Raw genomic sequence first — 19,053 nt, 5'->3', positions numbered from 1 at the left:
CTGACCTGTTCTACTTTTAAGTTGAAAAAAAAACTTACATTGGGAAAAACAAAACTTGATAATGTTTTGGAATGCTAAAGCAAGTATACAATCTATTCTGGGCAGTGAATATTTGTGGATACACACACACACACACACACACACATACATATATAAAAGATCTGTAATTTTTCAAACTAAAGTTGGAAAAAGAAAATTGCTACCAGCCCCAAGATAATTTATTTCACCTCAAATTTTCATAAGTTCCTTAAGGTTAGATGAGAATAATTCAGATTAATCATTATAAGGTATTCATTCTCTTGTAATATAGTACAATCCACTTATAGCTACCAAAGTATCAGAGATATAATATTTTGGTCTGAAAGGTAAATGACTAAGAGTTTAGCTTTGTTCACTTAAATGCTACAAACTTAAAATTTCTTAAATCCAATATGCAGAAATTAAAATACCCACTCATATTCTTCATATTCCAATATTCTTTCAATCAGCTACTGTTAAATTATTCATAACAGAAATATAAAAAATGGTCAAATTACTTTAGATAGCTAAATAACTAATACAGATAAAACATCTTCAATACATGATGCTTGTGTAGTGAGAATGCACACAATCTGAATAACATTTTTTTAAAAAACACAAAAATCATGACATAAGAAGAGGCTCTGAAAAGCTAGGTGAACTAAAAATGGAACCTGATTTCATACTGATACTAAAATTGATCATAAATAAGAACTTAACATAAACAGAACATTAACTCAATATGTCAACAGAAATTCAACTTGAAACTAAGACATCATTAGCTGAATCATTAATTTGGTTAATTATTAATCTGGCTAGCCAAGTATCAAAGCTAAATCTAGATACACAATTCTTATATAAGTTTCCTATTAGGAAGAAAAGCCAGATGATAAGGGTTCATGCCTATAATCCTACCTACTCATAGTCTGGAAGATTATGGCTTTCACTAAATGTCCTCTCCAAAGTAACTACTAGAGACATGATTCAAGTAGTAGAGTACCTACTTTACAAACACAAAGCTCTGACTTTAAATACAGGTACCACATTAATGATAATTATAATCATAATCACACTATAGATGTTCTAACTGAAATTTCAAAATAAAGTAGAATTCAGTGCTCTAAATCACCAAGCAATTGTGGAAATAACTACAACATTTAAGATAAGAGAATTTTTCTGTTCTAAAATACCATGATGCTGGGCTGGGAATGTGGCTTAGTGGTAGCATGCTTGCTTGCCTACCATGCATGAAGCCCTGGGTTCGATTCCTCAGCACCACATAAACAGAAAAATCCAGAAGTGGTGATATGGCTCAAGTAGTAGAGTGCTAGCCTTGAGCAAAAAGAAGCCAAGGACAGTGCTCAGGCCCTAAATTTAAGGCCCAGGATTGGAAAAAATAAAATAAAATAAAATAAAAACAACAACAAAAAGAGCCCCACAAAACAAAAAAAAAAACTATGAGGCTTTCATAAAATGGGTACAGAATTATAAAACTTCTAAATTCAATCATTAAAACATTTCCCAGTCAGATGCTGGTTGGTGACTCACACCTATAATCCTAGCTACTTAGGAGACTGAGATCTGAGGATCATGGTTTGAAGCCAGCCTGCACAGGTAAAGTCCATTAGACTCTTATCTCCAATTAACTACCAAGAAACTGGAAATGGAGCTATTGCTCAAAAGAGGTAGAGCACTAGCCTTGAGCAAAAAAGCTCAAGGACAGTGCTCAGGCCATGATTTCAAGCCCATCACCAACAACAACAAAAGAATGATGTGTGTGCCCAGGCCTCGGTGGCTCAAACTTCTGATAGAAGAAGCTGAGATCTGAGGATCACAGTTTGAAGCCAGCCTGACTAGACAAATCCATGAGACTCCTATCTACAATTAACTAGTAAAAAACTGGAAGTAGAGCTGTGCCTCAAGTGGTAGAGCACCTGCCTTAAGCAAAAAAGCCAAGTAAAAATGTGAAGGTCTCTTCTTTCTTTATTTTTTTTTTAATTTATTTTTTTGTCAGTCATGGGGCTTGAACTCAGGGCCTGGGTGCTGTCCCTGAGCCTTTTTAGCTCAAGGCCAGTGTTCTTTGAGCCACAGCTCCAATTCCAGATTTCTGGTAGTCAGTTGGAGGTAAGAGTGTAACAGACTTGGACTTTCCTGCTCCAATGGGCTTCAAACCACGATCCTAGGATCTCAGTCTCCTAAGTAGCTAGGATTAGAGGTGTGAGCCATGAGTGCCTAGCCCTTTTCTATTTTTCAAGGCAGTCATGGTATTCAGTATTCATTATGTAGAAATAAACAATGCAACTTGTAGGCAAGGCAGGATGGGGAAACGGGGGGGGGGGGGGCGTAATCAAAGGAAGAGATGATATTGTATAAAATGAATTGTATTCATTGCCTGACTTAGGAAATAATAAGCCCTCTGTACAACACCTTAATAACAATAAAATTATATTTTAGAATAAAAATAAAAAAAATAAAAGCAACAAATAAGGTGTACTTGTAAATAACTGGAAATTACAAACTTTATCAAGCACTGTTAGCTCTATAAGTCAGACAGTAATGAGACAGATGATGCTGGGAATACAAGTAAGGCTTGAGTTTTAAAGAGAATAAAGGTGATTTCCCAAGATAAATAAAATACATACAAACAAGTTGGATAAGAAATGTACTTCCCTTACATATGAAACTGTAACCCCTCTGTACATCACTTTGACAACAAAGAAGAAAAAAAGATTAAACACAAAGAAAAAAACAGGAAACAAAAAAATAATAATAAAGTACATACCTTAATTTTCCAAAGAGGAATCCCTGAACTTCATCAATAGGATCATTTTCACCAATTACTGTGGTATTCACTTCTGTTCCTATACACACATAATAAATACATGTTTAATGGCTTAGATAAGAAATGGAGGTGTTATTTTTTTTAATTTTTATTATCAAACTGATGTACAGAGAGGTTACAGTTTCATACATTAGGCATTGGATACATTTCTTGTATTGTTTGTTACCTCGTACCTCATTCCCCCCTTCCCCCTCCCCCTCCCCCAATGAAGGTGTTATTAACCTCATAAAATTTGAATATAGAAATGTCAGAAGCCCCTGAAATTACAGCCTACTTAGCATGTTAATAGCCTAAAAAACATTTTTCAATCAGTCTTCAAACAAACAGAAAACATGTTTTAAAACTTGCTAATTTTCCCTCAAACATAAGAAAATTTTCCATACTACAAATTTCAAAATTAATAGCTTTAAGTATCATGAACAAACAATTTCTCAAAGTCAAAATTCTGAAAGAGGGGCTGGGGATATGGCCTAGTGGCAAGGGTGCTTGCCTTGTATACATGGAACCCTGGGTTCAATTCCTCAACACCACATATGTAGAAAAGGCCAGAAGTAGCACTGTGGCTCAAATGGCAAAGTGCTAGCCTTGAGCAAAAAGAATCCAGGGACAGTGCTCAGGCACTGAGTCCAAGCCCCAGGACTGGCAAAAAAAAATAATAATTCAGAAAAATTTTCAATTAGGCAACTTAATTCTAAATATAATTGAAAAACAAAAGAATCAGGTATAGTTTATTTTTCATTTGCATTATTTCACATGCTGATCATTTTTATGTTTAAAATAAGATTAAAAGTATGACATAGGGGGTTGAAGGTGTGGTTCAGATGGTAGACTGCCAATGAGCAAAAAGAGTCAGATACCAATTTGGAGTCCAGTCTGAGAAAAAAAAAAAAGATGGCATAAACGTGTGGTTGAAATAATGAAATCAAACCCCTACAATATAACAATAGGAAGAATCCATAGTAAACAGTTTTTGTTTTGTTCTGTTTTATTTTTGCCAATCCTGGGCTTCAACTCAGGGTCTGAGTACTGTTCCTGAGCATCTTTTGCTCAAAGCTAGCATTCTACCACTTGAGCCACAGTGCCACTTTCAACTTTTTCTGTGTATGTGGAACTGAGGAATCAAACCCAGGGCTTCATGCATGCAAAGCAAGCAATCTACCATGAAGCTACATTCCTAGCCCCACAGTAAACAGTTTTAAATACAGAAAATAATGCAGGATATGAAACTGTTCATTATAAAATAATTTAAGATTTTTCACATTAGAACCACAAATATTGGTCTATTTGCAACCCACATAACATCAACATTACTACTTACTAAATGTTTTTGTGGGGCTGGGAATGTGGCTTAGTGGTAGAGTGCTTTTCTACCATGCATGAAGCCCTGGGTTCAACTCAGCACCACATATACAGAAAAAGCTAAAAGTGGTGCTGTGACTCAAGAGGTAGAGTGCTAGCCTTGAGCAAAAAGAAACCAGGGACAGTGCTCAGGCCCTGAGTCCTGAGGCCCAGGACTGGCAAAAAACAAAAAACAAAAACCTAGCTATAAATGTTTTTGTGCAAAAAACAATGATAAATTTGTTTTGGTAATACTAGGGTTTGAACTTACGGCCTTATGCTTGCTGGGCATGTACTCTATACTAAGCCACACCTCCAGCTCTATTTTTTTCTGACAATTTTTTAAGACAGGGTCTCTCATCCTATGTGGATGCACAGCTTTACCAAGGTCTGCCTATTTGGGGCATCTCATCGTTGGTGAGATGACAGACAAGTGCCACCACATCCAGCTTCTATTTGCTGAAGTGGAAGACTTGAAACTTCTCTGTACAGGGTATCTTGGAACATAGATCTTCCCAATCTCAGCCTCCCATTTGTCTCTAGATAAGAGGAATGCCCTACTTCATGAAGTGATCTGCCTGAGCTGTCCTCCAACTTTCATCTTCCCATTCCTAGACTCCCAAGTAGCTAGGATTACAGGCATGAGCAATAAGTGCCTGGCAACAGCTCTAAATTCTTTGGCATTTTTTGTTTTGTTTGCTGTTGATGCTATTTTTGTTTTTGTTTTTACTTTTTGAAACAGGGTCTCACTATGCCTTTAACTCATGATCTTCTTGTCTCATTTCCAAAGTGGTAGAATTACAGGCATGTGCCACCACACCCAGGTAAATTATTTACTTATATATCTTCTCCCAAATACTTGGAGAATACGTCATTACCTGTGTTTTACAAAGAAGTAAATTAGGACCTAGCAAGTTTGTTGAAAATCTCTCACTCAAACATAACAGAACCATGATTCAGATTGGATTGACTCATCATACATGTAAATTTTTTTCATCATTGAAACAAATTATATGCTAACCCATATGTAAAGAAAGCACATTCATCTTATTTTTACAAATTCACCTTTCACCTGAGTATCATCCTTGGCCTTGTATTCAGTGCTCTTAATGGCCAGTTCCACACCATAGCCAGAGAGGTAAACTGGTTCCTTCTTGGGATTCTGCAAATATAGTATTATATAATCACTATTGAGTTATAGGGTGCTCAATATAAGTAACAGGGCACTCAATACAACCTTATCATTACATCTAGGAGCCATCAGCTAGGATTGTACACTCAAAATATCTTTATCTCATTTGTGTTCAAGAAAGTTCACTATCAACAGAAATAAAATCACTTTCCCCCTACTATAAAATTCATTAATTTTTGAAAAAAAAATCAACTCAAAGTTTAGATTTCTCTCTCTAGGAAATTCTAGTCTTCATTATAGTTGACATCCATTTGCAAGTGTGGGAATTAGCAAAAATGGAAGGCTGAAAGGAAAGTTTCCAAGCCAAATGAGGAAATGAAGAAAAAGAATTTCTAAAACCTAAAGAGCAGGGTTGAAAACTGGTGAGGTGTCAAACACAGAAGTGCTTTGTTGGGACCAAGTATGTATGTGTATGTGTGTAATTAAAACAATTCAAGAAGGACTTGAGATGACCATCACCATGCTAATTGATAATGACCCTTTAGGTATTTTAATCCAACAACAGGCCTGGTGGAAATAGGAGGGATAGGAGTTATACAAATCTAACTTTTTTTCTTTTTTCTTTTTTTTTTGCCAGTCCTGGGCCACAGCGCCACTTCTGGCCGTTTTCTGTATATGTGGTGCTGGGGAATTGAACCCAGGGCCTCATGTATACGAGGCAAGCACTCTTGCCACTAGGCCATATCCCCAGCCCACAAATCTAACTTTGATGAACCTGTTTCTGCTCAATCAAATTATCATTAAAAAAATGTTTATGTTATAGACTTTCCACTCAATATTATGCCACACAAACTTTGAAGGCTAACAATATTTTTATATATTTGGTTTGATTTTTTATTTTTATTTATTTCTTTACCAGTCCTGGGCTTGAACTCAAGGCCTGAGCACTATCCCTGGCTTCTTTTTGCTCAAGGCTAGCATACTGACACTTGAGTCACAGCACCACTTCTGGCTTCATGTATACAAGGCAAGCACTCTTGCCACTAGGCCATATTCCCAGCCCTGGTTGATTTTTTTGGCCAGTCCTGGATGGGGCTTGAACTCTGGGTGCTGTCCTTTTTGTGCTCAAGGCTAGCAATCTAACAGTTGAGCCACAGCTCCACTTCGGCTCCACCCCTCCCCTCCCCCCCCACACCAGCCTCATAGGGCTTGAACTCAGCACCTGGGACACTGTCCCTGAGTTCTTTTGCCCAAGGGTAGAGCTCTACAACTCTGAGCCATAGGTCTGGTTTTGAGTGGTTAATTGGAGATAAGAGTCTCTCATGGGGACTTTTCTGCCCTGGCTGGCTTTGAGAGCTTGTTTGGAGGTTCTAGCATGGGAGCGCAGCTACTCATATACCCTTGACCGAAGACTGGTCCTCCTCTATCAGGGATGGTCGTCCTCTTCAACCGAGCACGCAGCTTCGGGAGGCGCGCACATGGAGCAGTGAGGGAGGAAGGGGACACCCACCTAGCCAGCCAGATCAGCCGAATCAACCCTGGTGATCAATGGGGTGACAGATGTCGCAGCCAGATCGCCCTCACATCCTCCTGGCTGGCTTTGAACTGCAGTCCTCAGATCTCATCTTCCTAAGTAGCGAGGATTACAGGCATGAGCCAGGGGCACCTGGGTGCTTTTTGGGATTTTTGTTTTTTGTTTTTGTAGTTTAGTAGTGATTAGAGTCTCATGGCTATATAAACATTTTATATACTAAATGTTACAAGAAGTTTAATTTTTAATTAATTCTGTTTGACCACCTTTTTAAAAATCCTCCCCTTACCCAAGGGCTGGGAATATGGCCTAGTGGCAAGAGTGCTTGCCTCGTATACATGAAGCCCTGGGTTTGATTCCCAGCACCACATGTATACAAAATGGCCAGAAGTGGCGCTGTGGCTCAAGTGGCAGAGTGCTAGCCTTGAATAAAAAGAAGCCAAGGGCAGTGCTCAGGCCCAGGACTGGCAAAAAAAAAAAGGAAAGGTACCAAAAGAAAGAAGAAAACAAGGTGCAAAAAGGAAATAAATGCTAAAGTATGGCTGATGACATTAGGTTTATAAAAGATTATTTGCATAGTTCATTTGAAATAAAATGTAAACTATTAAGGCCAATTTTTAATGTGTTGCTTTACATTTTCTTCAGAAAGGCAAGCAAGGACCTGCTTATGTACAAATAAGAAAGATATGATGAGAAGTACTAGATTTCTCACAAAAGTAGCTTAAATAATTAAATTACCTGGTAAAGAGGGACATTATAGTTTATATACTAAGGTTGTGCTATATAAATAAATATTCTAAACAGTGGCAAATTAAGTCAGTACTTACAGATATATAATGTCTGAATACATAATTGATTTTGCCTGCATTGCTTTTTGATATAAGTTGTTGATGGTAACTAGAAAATTCTTCATAGCCAATCTCAGAGTAGAAAATCACAATGGGGCTCTCAGGATTAGATGAGCGGTATCTATGATCTCCTTTGAAGAGTAAAGGTTTGGGTCTGGAAATAAATATTAAAAGATTAAAATTTTCAATCCTCAAAACTATTTGAATACTAAGAACCAGAATAAAACATTAAGTACAGCTGTCAATTTAAGTGAAAATTTATAAGCATCAAAATATAAAGGTTATTACAGTCTTATATAGTCTTCATTTTGAATATTGTCAGGTGTGAATCTTGTACATGATTACAAAAAATGAAAGCACATTACATAAAAACTAACTAGAAAATGCAGATAATTTTTTACCAATTTCTAGGGGGGGAAGCTAGAAAAAAAGAATACATATCCAAGTTCTACAATATTCAAACTATAGTATAGTTTTCTACCACATAGAGCATGATTGTCCCTTAATCTGAAAACATAAGCACAAATAATACATAAAACAGAGACTGACTTGAAGCATATAACTTGCCAATATCAGTAAATCCCCCTTCTCAGCCATTTTTTACTACCATGATCATCCTGATAACTGAATTACTATTTCACATTTCCTAATAAATTTTAAACCTTCCCGAAAATTTTTTGCTAAGGGTAGCATTTTACTATCAAGATATTAAAAAGATCTTTGTTTGGTTTGGTACTGAAGTTTTTTTGTTTTTGCCAGTCCTGGGGTTTGAACTCAGGGCCTGAGCACTGTTCCTGGCGTCTTTTTGCTCAAGGCTAGCATACTCTGCCAACTTGAGCCACAGCGCCACTTCTGGGCTTTTCTATATATGAGGTGCTGAGGAATCGAAACGAGGGCTTCAAGTATATGAGGCAAGCACTCTTGCCACTAGGCCATATTCCCAGCCCCTGGTACTGAAGTTTGAACTTGGGGCCTCATGCTAGGCAAGAACTCTAATTCAGCCAAATCTTTTTTGCTTTCATTATTTTTCAGAGACAATCCAGTATTTTCTTGACTAAAGTCAAATCAGGAACTACTTCTGCCTCCCAATAACTGGGATTATAAATATACACTACCATACCTGAATTGTTGGTTGAGATGGGGGTCTTTTAAACCATTTTTCATGGGCTGGCCTTGAACCACAATCCTCCCAAGTTGCTGAAATTATAGGCCTGTACCACTATGTATGGATGATATAGTGATAGATCCTAATGTATAATTTACTAATCCCTACTATGATCAACTATTCAACAAAAAACAAAGACATATATACAACATGAATAAAGGTATTTTAGGGGCTGAAAATACGGCCTAGTGCTAGAGTGCTTCCTTGCATCATGAAGCCCTGGGTTCAATTCCTCAACAATACATGTATGCAAAAAGCCAGAAGTAGCACTGTGATAGAGTGCTAGCCTTGAGCAAAAAGAAGCCAGGGACAGTGCTCAGGCCCCGAGTCCAAGCCTCAGGACTAGCAAAAAAAAAAAAAAAGAGAGAGAGAGATGTTCATTTTAACTTTATTATAATAGTAAAAATTAAGAAGAACCTTAAAAAGTAAAATTCCTACAGATTATGCATGTGCTAAAAATAGTGAGGTACACTTAAATGTACTAAATAGAAAAGTGCCTCATGCAAAAACAAATCTACCAAAAAAGACAAAAACTACCTACTTGTACGAATTTAAATCCATAAAAATAAATCTAACAGAATAAATGGCAAACTACCAAAAGTAGTTACCACCTCTCCTAAGAGGGGGTGTCATTTTATATATATACATATATATATATTCATTTCTTTATATAAGTCTACATTATAGTTGTAACAAATTAAACCAAAAATTTTTCAGGGGCTGGGGATATAGCCTAGTGGCAAGAGTGCCTGCCTCGGATACACGAGGCCCTAGGTTCGATTCCCCAGCACCACATATACAGAAAACGGCCAGAAGCGGCGCTGTGGCTCAAGTGGCAGAGTGCTAGCCTTGAGCGGGAAGAAGCCAGGAACAGTGCTCAGGCCCTGAGTTCAAGGCCCAGGACTGGCCAAAAAAAAAAAAATTTTTCAGAATTAGGGGCTGAGAATGTGACTTGATAGTAGAGTGCTCACCTAGCATGCATGAGGCCCTGGGTTCGATTCCTCAGTACCATATACATAGAAAAAGCCGGGGGCTGGGGATATGGCCTAGTGGCAAGAGTGCTTGCCTCGTATACATGAGGCCCTGGGTTCAATTCCCCAGCACCACATATACAGAAAACGGCCAGAAGTGGCGCTGTGGCTCACGTGGCAGAGCAAAAACAAGCCAGGGACAGTGCTCAGGCCCTGAGTCCAAGCCCCAGGACTGGCCAAAAAAAAAGAAAAAAGAAAAAGCCGGAAGTGGGCACTGTGACTCAAGTGGTAGAGTGCTAGCCTTGAATAAAAAAAAGCCAGGGACAGTGCTCAGGCCCTGAGTACAAGCCCTAGGACTGGCAACACAAAACAAAAATTTAGCAAGCCACCATTTGTGTTTTCCCTTTACCACAAAGCCATTTTCAAATGTTCATATCTTATCTCTGAGTGTGCACAGTGTTTGTGACCACCCTGACTAATAAAAACAAATGGCATTTGGTGGACAGAGGACAAGTGTTAAACAACATTCCTAAGGAAGACTCAAATGGGTATTCGCGCCTCACACCTTTTACCTAGCCACTATGGAGATTGACATGAGAAATACCTGTCATCCTAGCTAAGTGAGAGGCTGAGAAAAGGGAATCACAGTTCCCTATCAGCCAGAAAGCCCAAAGCATGAGATAACATTTTATTAGAAGAAGCTGAGAATGGGGGTATCCATATGTCACACTAGCTTCCATGGGAAGTAAAAAATAGAACGATGATAGTCCAGGCACACGCCCAAGCACAAATGAAAAACTTCTTCCAAAAATAAGCAGGCAGATACAGGTGTTTTTTTTGTTTGTTTGTTTTTGTTTTGCCAGTCCTGGGCCTTGGACTCAGGGCCTGAGCACTGTCCCTGGCTTCTTTTTGCTCAAGGCTAGCACTCTGCCACTTGAGCCACAGTGCTACTTCTGGCTGTTTTCTGTATATGTGGTACTGGGAAATTGAACATAGGGCTTCATGTATATGAGGTAAGCATTCTTGCCACTAGGCCATCTCCCCAGCCCCAAATACAGGTTCTGATGGCTCAAACTTATAATTCCAGCTACTCAGGAGCCTGAGTCTTGCAGGATCATAGTTCAAAGCCAGACTGGACAAAGAAGTCTACAAAACTCCATCTCCAATTAACCAACAAAATGCTGCACTACAGCCATAACTCAAGTGGTAGAGCTCTAGCTATGAGCAAAAGTCAGGCAAGACAAAGAGAGAGTGAGACAGAGACAACGAAACAGAGGAAGGAAAACAAAGAAACAAAATAATAATAATAACAATAATAGTGCAAAAAAGAGCTAGAGGCATGGCTCAGCAGCAAAGGACCTGCCCAGTAAGTGTGAGGCCCGGAATTCAAACCCTACTACTATCAAAAAAAAAAAAAAAAAGAGAGACAATTTATGACAACAAAATAGCCATGGGTATTTAAAGCAGCAAAAGAGGAGGTATAGAGAAGTTGCTACTGTAGTCAGATAGCCAAATAGATATGATTGCTATGCAATTCAGAAAACCTAAACCTATTCAGGCAAAAAGTACATTCATGCATTCATTAACAATTTCATAATAATACCAATGGTTATGAGGATGAAATAATAATGGAAAGATAATTACAATAATCTTTTAATATTTTCATTTATCTATAACTAGTAGTAAGTTGAGAGTATTACCATTAATATGATTACTTAGGCATTAACTATCATACACAGTGCTGTCCCTGCTAAATGAATAACAAATTTACTTAATCTCTCAGATATAGTTACTAAGTTAACAGGAATATTAATACTCTCACTATTTCCATCTTGAAATAAAAAGAGGGAATGAATTCATAAAACTATTTTAAGAGATGTGCTGAGATTCATATCCAGTCAATTTGGGTTCAGAATCCATACTCTAAATTTATACCTATAGACTTACAAAATACACAAGAAAAATCAGAAAGTGAGCTTACCATGAAAAAAGCACAAGGATCTAATGATATAGTAAAAGCTTTTACACTGCCCAAAAACAGCACAAGGAAGGAAATATATGACATTTAAATGAAGAAACATATGTACAACTTACCTTTCAGATGCTGTTAGTAGAAGAGTTTCTAGATTATCAAAATCACAAGACTTCTCTCCATGAACTGAAAAAAATGAACTACATCCTTCTGGTGGAGGTTCATCAGCTGCTATCTGACATGTAAGACACAACATATATTTTTATCATTTGTAGCCAAAGATGGGATAGAAACATATATCTTCTAGACATATGATTAGACATTATAATTATGACACTACAACAAAGGCAAAAACTAACATGCCCAACACCCACATGAATCAAGCAAGTCAGACCCTTGCAGACCAGTGGTCTCCTTGACTATAGCTCCCAGTTCCTCCTGTCTCCCGTAAGAGGTAGGCACTGTTATCACCCAACAGAACATTAAATGCCACCTCAAAAGATTGTCAAAAAGCATATAGAAAATACAGGGAATATTGTCTAAATCAGGATGTGCCAATTTTAAGTACCAATCCTCTTAAAAGATATTATGCAAATTACAATGAGGTTTCTCATTCAAATAGGAAGAATTATATACAGTATAAAACATAATCTCCACATGCCTATAATTCCAGCAAATAAGAGATGCTAAGATTACAGGTTCAAGGCCAGCCTGGACTAGATAATCAAACCTGGTCTCAGAAAAATAAAAACTAAAATGATATTTTTTATATAAAAGTTTAAAAATAATTGAGCCAAGTAAAGAAACAATACATAATAATAAGTAAAATTATATATGGTACACAGTAAAATACTCGAGAAATTCTCAGCAATGGGTCAGTTTATGTGTGAAAAGAAATACATTAACAGCAAGGAAGAAGAAAACAAGTTAATGTGTAATTTCAAGAATAAGTACTTTGGGGCTGGGGATATGGCCTAGTGGCAAGAGAGCTTGCCTCCCATACATGAAGCCCTAGGTTTGATTCCCCAGCACCACGTATATGGAAAACGGCCAGAGGGGGCGCTGTGGCTCAAGTGGCAGAGTGCTAGCCTTGAGCAAAAACAAGCCAGGGACAGTGCTCAGTCCCTGAGTCCAAGGCCCAGGACTGGCAAAAAAAAAAAAAAAGAATAAGTACTTTGAGGGCTAGGAATATGGCCTAGTGGCAAGAGTGCTTGCCTCATATACATGAAGCCCAGGGTTCGATTCCCCAGCACCACATATATAGAAAATGACCAGAACTGGTGCTGTGGCTCAAGTGGCAGAGTGCTAGCCTTGAGCAAAAAGAAGCCAGGGACAGTGCTCAGGCCCTGAGTCCAAGAGGACTGGCAAAAAAAAAAAAAAGAAGAAGTACTTTGAGAAAGTGAGTATGAAACAGGAAGTATGAAATAAACACTGTAAGCACTGGTATATACAATGGTATTGTACATGTAATATAACAATAGTAAGCTCTGTACTTCTATTTTTAAACTAGAACCATTTTTTATTAGAATTTAAATCATTTCCTGGGAAACCATTGTAGAGTAAAATCATTAAACCATCTCTAAGCTGGGCACAGGTGACTCATAGCTGTAATCCTAGCTACTCAAGTGGCTGAGATCTGAAGATTGAGGTTCAAAACCAGCCCAGGTAAGAAAATCTTATCTAGAATCCTAGCTACTTGGGAGACAGAAGCAGCAAGAGAGCAAGGCCAGCGAGTGCAAAGTTATCAAAACTCTATCTCAAAAAATAACAAACAAAGCAAAAGGGCTTGCATAGAAGAGTGCTTGCCTAGTCAATTGGGTTCACTCCTCAGTATCTAAAAATAATCCGTCCATACATATACATACAAACAAATAAATCTTTTAAAAATATACCATTATCACACTTCAAAAAACATGCAACAGGGCTGGGGATATGGCCTAGTGGCAAGAGTGCTTGCCTTGTATACATGAGGCCCTGGGTTCAATTCCCCAGTACCACATATACAGAAAATGGCCAGAAGTGGCGCTGTGGCTCAAGTGGCAGAGTGCTAGCCTTGAGCAAAAGGAAGCCAGGGACAGTGCCCAGGCCCTGAGTCCACAGGCCTAGGGCTGGCCAAAAAAAAAAAAAAAAAGAAAGAAATTTAATCTCTCTTTCTGGAGGCACACAATCAGCTTTGTCAAGTCTTGTCAACTTCAAAGTCAAGGCTTTGGACTCAACTTATTGCCTCTGGTAGGAAGAACTATATAGTCACTTCTATTTTTTGGCAAATATTTACAGAGAAAAAAATTGAAATAATGCTCTCCTACTAGCTTCAATTTACAGTCAGCAAATTTCAAGGTTCAGAAACCACTACTTCCTGTCATTTACACAGAATAGGATACTTAAGCAAGAGTAAAGTTCTGGGGGCTGGGGATATGGCCTAGTGGCAAGAGTGCTTGCCTCGTATACATGAGGCCCTGGGTTCAATTCCCCAGCACCACATATACAGAAAATGGCCAGAAGTGGCGCTGTGGCTCAAGTGGCAGAGTGCTAGCTTTGAGCAAAAAGAAGCCGGGACAGTACTCAAGCCCTGAGTCCAAGGCCCAGGACTGGCCAAAAAGAAAAAAGAAAGGAACATGTAACAAGCCGGGCACTAGTGGCCCACGCCTGTACTCCTTGCTACTCAGGAGGCTGAGATCCAGCCTGGATAGGAAAGTCTGTGAGACTCTTATCTCCAAATAACCACCAGAAAGCAAGAAGTAGTGCTGTGGCTCAAGTGGTAGAGCACTAGCCTTGAGCTCAGGGACAGTGAGTGCCCAGGCCCAGAGTTCAAGCCCCTAAATTTAAAAGAAAAAAAAAAAAAAGCAACAGAATTTTGCAAAGATGGTAACTGGTAGTGTTCCAATCTTCCCAAGTTTCTCCATGAAACAGAGCCATTAGGTGGTAAAACTATTTTTTTAAACTCAGGAAACACACAAGATTGTCCATGGACAGGAGTCCTTATAACAAAACACTAATAAAACCATAGGTATGCTGAAACTTTAAAGAGAAGCAAAGAGGATGTGTGGATTCCAACAATCCCTGGACAATAGGTTTTAATTGGAAAATTCAATGACCAGATGGCTTCTGCACACTCTAGCATCAGACAAGGGAGTAGGTAAAGTTCAAAGGTGCTAAAGTAGACACGTCTCCTCTGTGCCTCTCAAAACTCACAAGCCAGGATTTCCTTCTAGAACAGTGCCCCAATGAAAGAGAGAGTAGAATAAAATTTCAGTAGGACAGAGACAGTCAATGAAAGAGAAAGTCCAAATAAAAGTGCAAGGAGGAGGTGGGAATTTGGCTTAGTGGTAGAGTGCTTGCCTAGCAAGCATGAAGCCATGCGTTCAACTACTCAGTATCACATAAACAGAAAAAGCTGGAAGTGGCGCTGTAGTTCAAGTGGTAGAGCGCAAGCCTTAACCAAAAGAAGCTCAGAGAAACCACCAGGCCCTGGGTTCAAACTCCAGGAGTGACAAATAAAAAGGGCAAAAAAAAAAAAAAATCTCAAAGTCACCGTGTTTTAACACTATAGAAAATCAACAGAAGAAGAAAGCATGTCAACCTATAAAACCAAGCAAAACCTATCTCATAAAATGAACAAAGAAGTTTCTACATCAAATCTCATGCAAAGCTATTTTAAGGGGAACCAAATAACATCCTTATAGACATGCTTTTACACACTAGAAATTGCTGCACTGATAAAAATGGCCTACATTGGCACAGCCCAAACTAGTAACTACTTGTCACATGTAGCTTCTGAGCACATGGAATGTGCTAGTGCAACTAAAGTAGTAATTTTTTATTTGATTAATTGATTTATATTTAAATAGCCTCACATGGCATGTGCTACAATGCTAAAAAGTATAGCCACAGCTAATGAAACCATGTCAGTGGGGCTGGGAATATGGCCTAGTTGTACAGTGCTTGCCTCGAAACCATGTCAGAAATACACAACCAGAAGGAATACCGTATATAATATAATCTATTATTCCAAAGAAATTAAGATGGCACAAAACATAAATAAAAGGTAAACTAAATCAAAATCAGAAAAAGAAGGACGCCCTGAGTTCAAACCCCAGAACTAAAAAAAACTATTATTAGAAAAGCCATTTCAGAAATGAAGACTGAACTAGAAGGAGAACAGAAATAAACATAACAAGTAATGATAAAAAAAATTATAATGGCTGGGGTAGGGTTCAATAAAACATAGCTTGCTTAGTATGCATGAAGCACTGGGTTCATTCTAACATCAAAACACTAATACACACACACATATACAAACTCAGAGACTAAAAAGAAAAAATTTTAACCTGAGTGCTAGTGGCACATGTGTCTAATCATAGCTACTCAGAAGGCTGAGATCTGGAGGATCAAGGTTCAAAGCTGTACAGACGTGTCTCAAGTGGCAGAGTACCAGCCATATGCAAGAAGCCAAGTAAGAGCCTGAGGCCCTAAATTCAAGCCCTAGTACCAGAATAAGAAAAAAAAAAAAGTAGAAAAAACTTTAATTAAAAAAATAAATTAGGCTGCAGTCTTTAGTTACAATCTCGAGCTGCAAACCTCCCATACCCCATCTTGGTCTCTTGTCTTTTTTCTCTTGTCTTGTATTTTTCCTTTTCTTTAATCCTCGCCCCCCTCATTCAGGATTCCCTTTCATTGCCGGCTGGCTCCGGCAGAGTGGCACTCGAACAGGGACCTGCACACCTGGGACGACGGCAGAGAACCCCCGCTCAAGTAAGGTCGTCCGATCACTTGGGAAGGAGAGTGGGAGAGAAAGAGATCGTCGGGAGTAAGAAATTATGGGACAAAGTAACAGCCGTACGCTATATGTACAGGCCCTCAAAGGCCCTTCATGCCTGGGGAGTGAAAGTTGGCCAAAGTCAATTAGAACGTTTCTTTCACTTTATTGAGGAAGCATGCCCCTGGTTCCCGGAGGAAGGAACCATTAACTTAGAAACCTGGCAGAAAATTGGAAAAAAGATTCAGGAAGACTCAGATGGCTCAGACACTGAGGAAAAAATATACGATGAGCCTACTAAAGATAGATTGACCCATGTAGAGAGTATATTGAAATCAGTTATAGCCCTATTGTCTCAGCTTCCTTCAGAATAACAAACTCCTTTAAAGGTAGATACTGGTGAGCCCCCGCCGACAGTCCTGGCAGACTTACAGCTCTCCTAGGCACAGGCTGCTCACTGAGGCTAGGGAAATGCTAACACCACCGAGGTAACTTCTCCTGATCGAGCGTTCTACTTCCATCCACCACCACAATCTACAAATCTGCCCTCACACCAGGGTAAGTGATCATTCACACTAGGTCCAGGACACAGCAACTGGAGTGACGACCTCATTGCTGATTGTCTCCTACATTTCAGCTGACCAGAGTAATACCAAGGACGCTTGGTATTTATCTCCTCAGCTCTGCTAATCACTTACCATGGAAAGGGCACAATCTAAAAGCTGCTCAAGTTTGAGCCCAGTCTTACAAATTTGGAGTATTTTACAGGACTTACATAACTTCTATGAACGCTCGGGCAGACGAAGTTCTCTGTCTCTCTTTTTCTGCCTCTCTCTAAACTCTGCCTGCCTACCTACCTGCTTGTGATATGGGATGGGCTGTTGCTAGCTTCCAAAGGTACCAATGTTTGTTTAACATCTGCTTTGAAAGACACAAAGAAAGGTTTTCAATTCCTGTTATTGATGTTTGTTAAGTTGGGAGATTGAGTTAAATTCTGCTTGTTTGGCTAAATCCTAAGTTTTCTCTAGTATTGAGCACATGGTGGACAATAGAATTGGTTGGAGGTGGAAGCCCACCCATGCCCCCAGATAATGGGCGTGCCAAATTCCTGGAGACTGGGCAGAGACGTGCAGTCTCCAGCTCCCAATAACCCTGCCCCCACCCTGAAGTCTGGAACTGTGGCCTTGCAATTCAAAGGTGCCTTGCAATTCAAGTGCTGGAAGGTGAAGCTGTCTTGCTGTGAGCCTGCTAAGGTTCTGACCAGCTCCGCTGCCATTACTGCCTTGCCACATGTCTGTGTTCTGTTCATGTTCTGTCTCCCATCTCCTGGACCTTCTCAGATCATAGCATCCCACTTCAGCTCCCCATGGGAGCTGAACTGGTTTCTCAAAATGTGGCTTCTCGGATAATCTGTGAAAATTTTGGTTTGCTGGAAAAGTTTTTTTTTTCCCTAACTAACTGCATGGTTCTAGTTCTAAAATATGGGCAAAATAATATCATTTTGCCACTGGAATTCCAGAAAACTTACATGGCCAATTAAAGAACAATTCTAAGCGCGCCCCAAAGCTTGTGCACAACTGTCTATATGTCTGTATGACTGTCTATCTGTTGGTAAAACTTGTTAAAAAAAATCAGGTTTTAAACCCAAACTAATCAGGTTTGGGTACAAGCAAATGTATCTAAGAAAAACTCCAAAAAGTTCAATATGCAGCACATGATATAAGTACAATGATGTAAAACCAGTGTGTTATTCTTTATGCTATTCTCTATGCTAAAAGTCAAGTGTGCATCTGTTCATGACAATTCTTTGGTATAGATTAAGATTTTGCTTCTCTTTTTTTTTCCTGTGCTCTCATATACTCTTTAAGATCAAGGGACCAGAGTAATTTTGGAACGAGTGTGCAAAAGTGGCTGCTAACCTAGATTTTCCTGACCTAGGATTAATATTTTACTTTATAAGATGCAGGTCAACATGTGTGCTAACTGTGTGGACTGTGGCAGTTCGTGAAGCTGCCTCCACAGTCTGCTCCCAAACTGCCTGGCTTCACTACTAGTGATTCCTTATTCTCTCTCTCTTGCATGGGAAACTGCTCAGGGAATCTAGGAGTCGTGTGAAGATCTTGAGAGGCCAAGGCTGTCAAAGGCTACTACCCTAGCTCTGCCTGCCCAAAGATTAGAGTTGGGTTTATAGCAGGCCTATCATGACAGAGTTGCAACCAAGACTTATTCCAAGGTTAAAAGCATCAGAGTTGTGTTTGGTGACCACAGGGTTGCATTGGGTAGCATTGATGTCTTCCCCCCACCATGACTCAGAAACTGTCCTGGCTGCTACAGAGAGCAGACTTGGTTGGCCTTTAATCTGTGTGGATTTTGTGACTAGGAAGATGGTTAAAGACACAGCCACTTCAGATCCACTGAAGCTGAGACTTTTTACATTGTCCTGACCCTTTGCCCTCTTGATTGTTATTCATTTATGTTCT

The 19,053-nt window shown here is 39.1% G+C and overlaps 1 protein-coding gene across 3 annotated transcripts in view; it reads right to left on the bottom strand.

Moving 5' to 3' along the window:
• The window catches only part of Uggt1 (UDP-glucose glycoprotein glucosyltransferase 1), a 128,468-nt gene that overhangs the window by 76,122 nt on the left and 33,293 nt on the right, over window positions 1-19,053 (bottom strand). For all 3 annotated transcript variants that reach the window (XM_048345677.1, XM_048345678.1, XM_048345679.1), the window contains exons 5-8: window positions 11,940-12,052; window positions 7,689-7,863; window positions 5,264-5,360; window positions 2,801-2,879 (exon numbers count right to left, since the gene is read on the bottom strand). In XM_048345677.1, the coding sequence (XP_048201634.1) occupies window positions 2,801-2,879; window positions 5,264-5,360; window positions 7,689-7,863; window positions 11,940-12,052 (464 nt within the window). The remainder of the gene's footprint in view (window positions 1-2,800; window positions 2,880-5,263; window positions 5,361-7,688; window positions 7,864-11,939; window positions 12,053-19,053) is intronic.

Source organism: Perognathus longimembris, chromosome 4 (assembly GCF_023159225.1).
Source record: "Perognathus longimembris pacificus isolate PPM17 chromosome 4, ASM2315922v1, whole genome shotgun sequence".
Lineage (NCBI taxonomy): Eukaryota > Metazoa > Chordata > Mammalia > Rodentia > Heteromyidae > Perognathus > Perognathus longimembris.
Note: the sequence above shows the minus strand (reverse complement) of the source record. Positions and strands in the feature narration are given on the sequence as shown.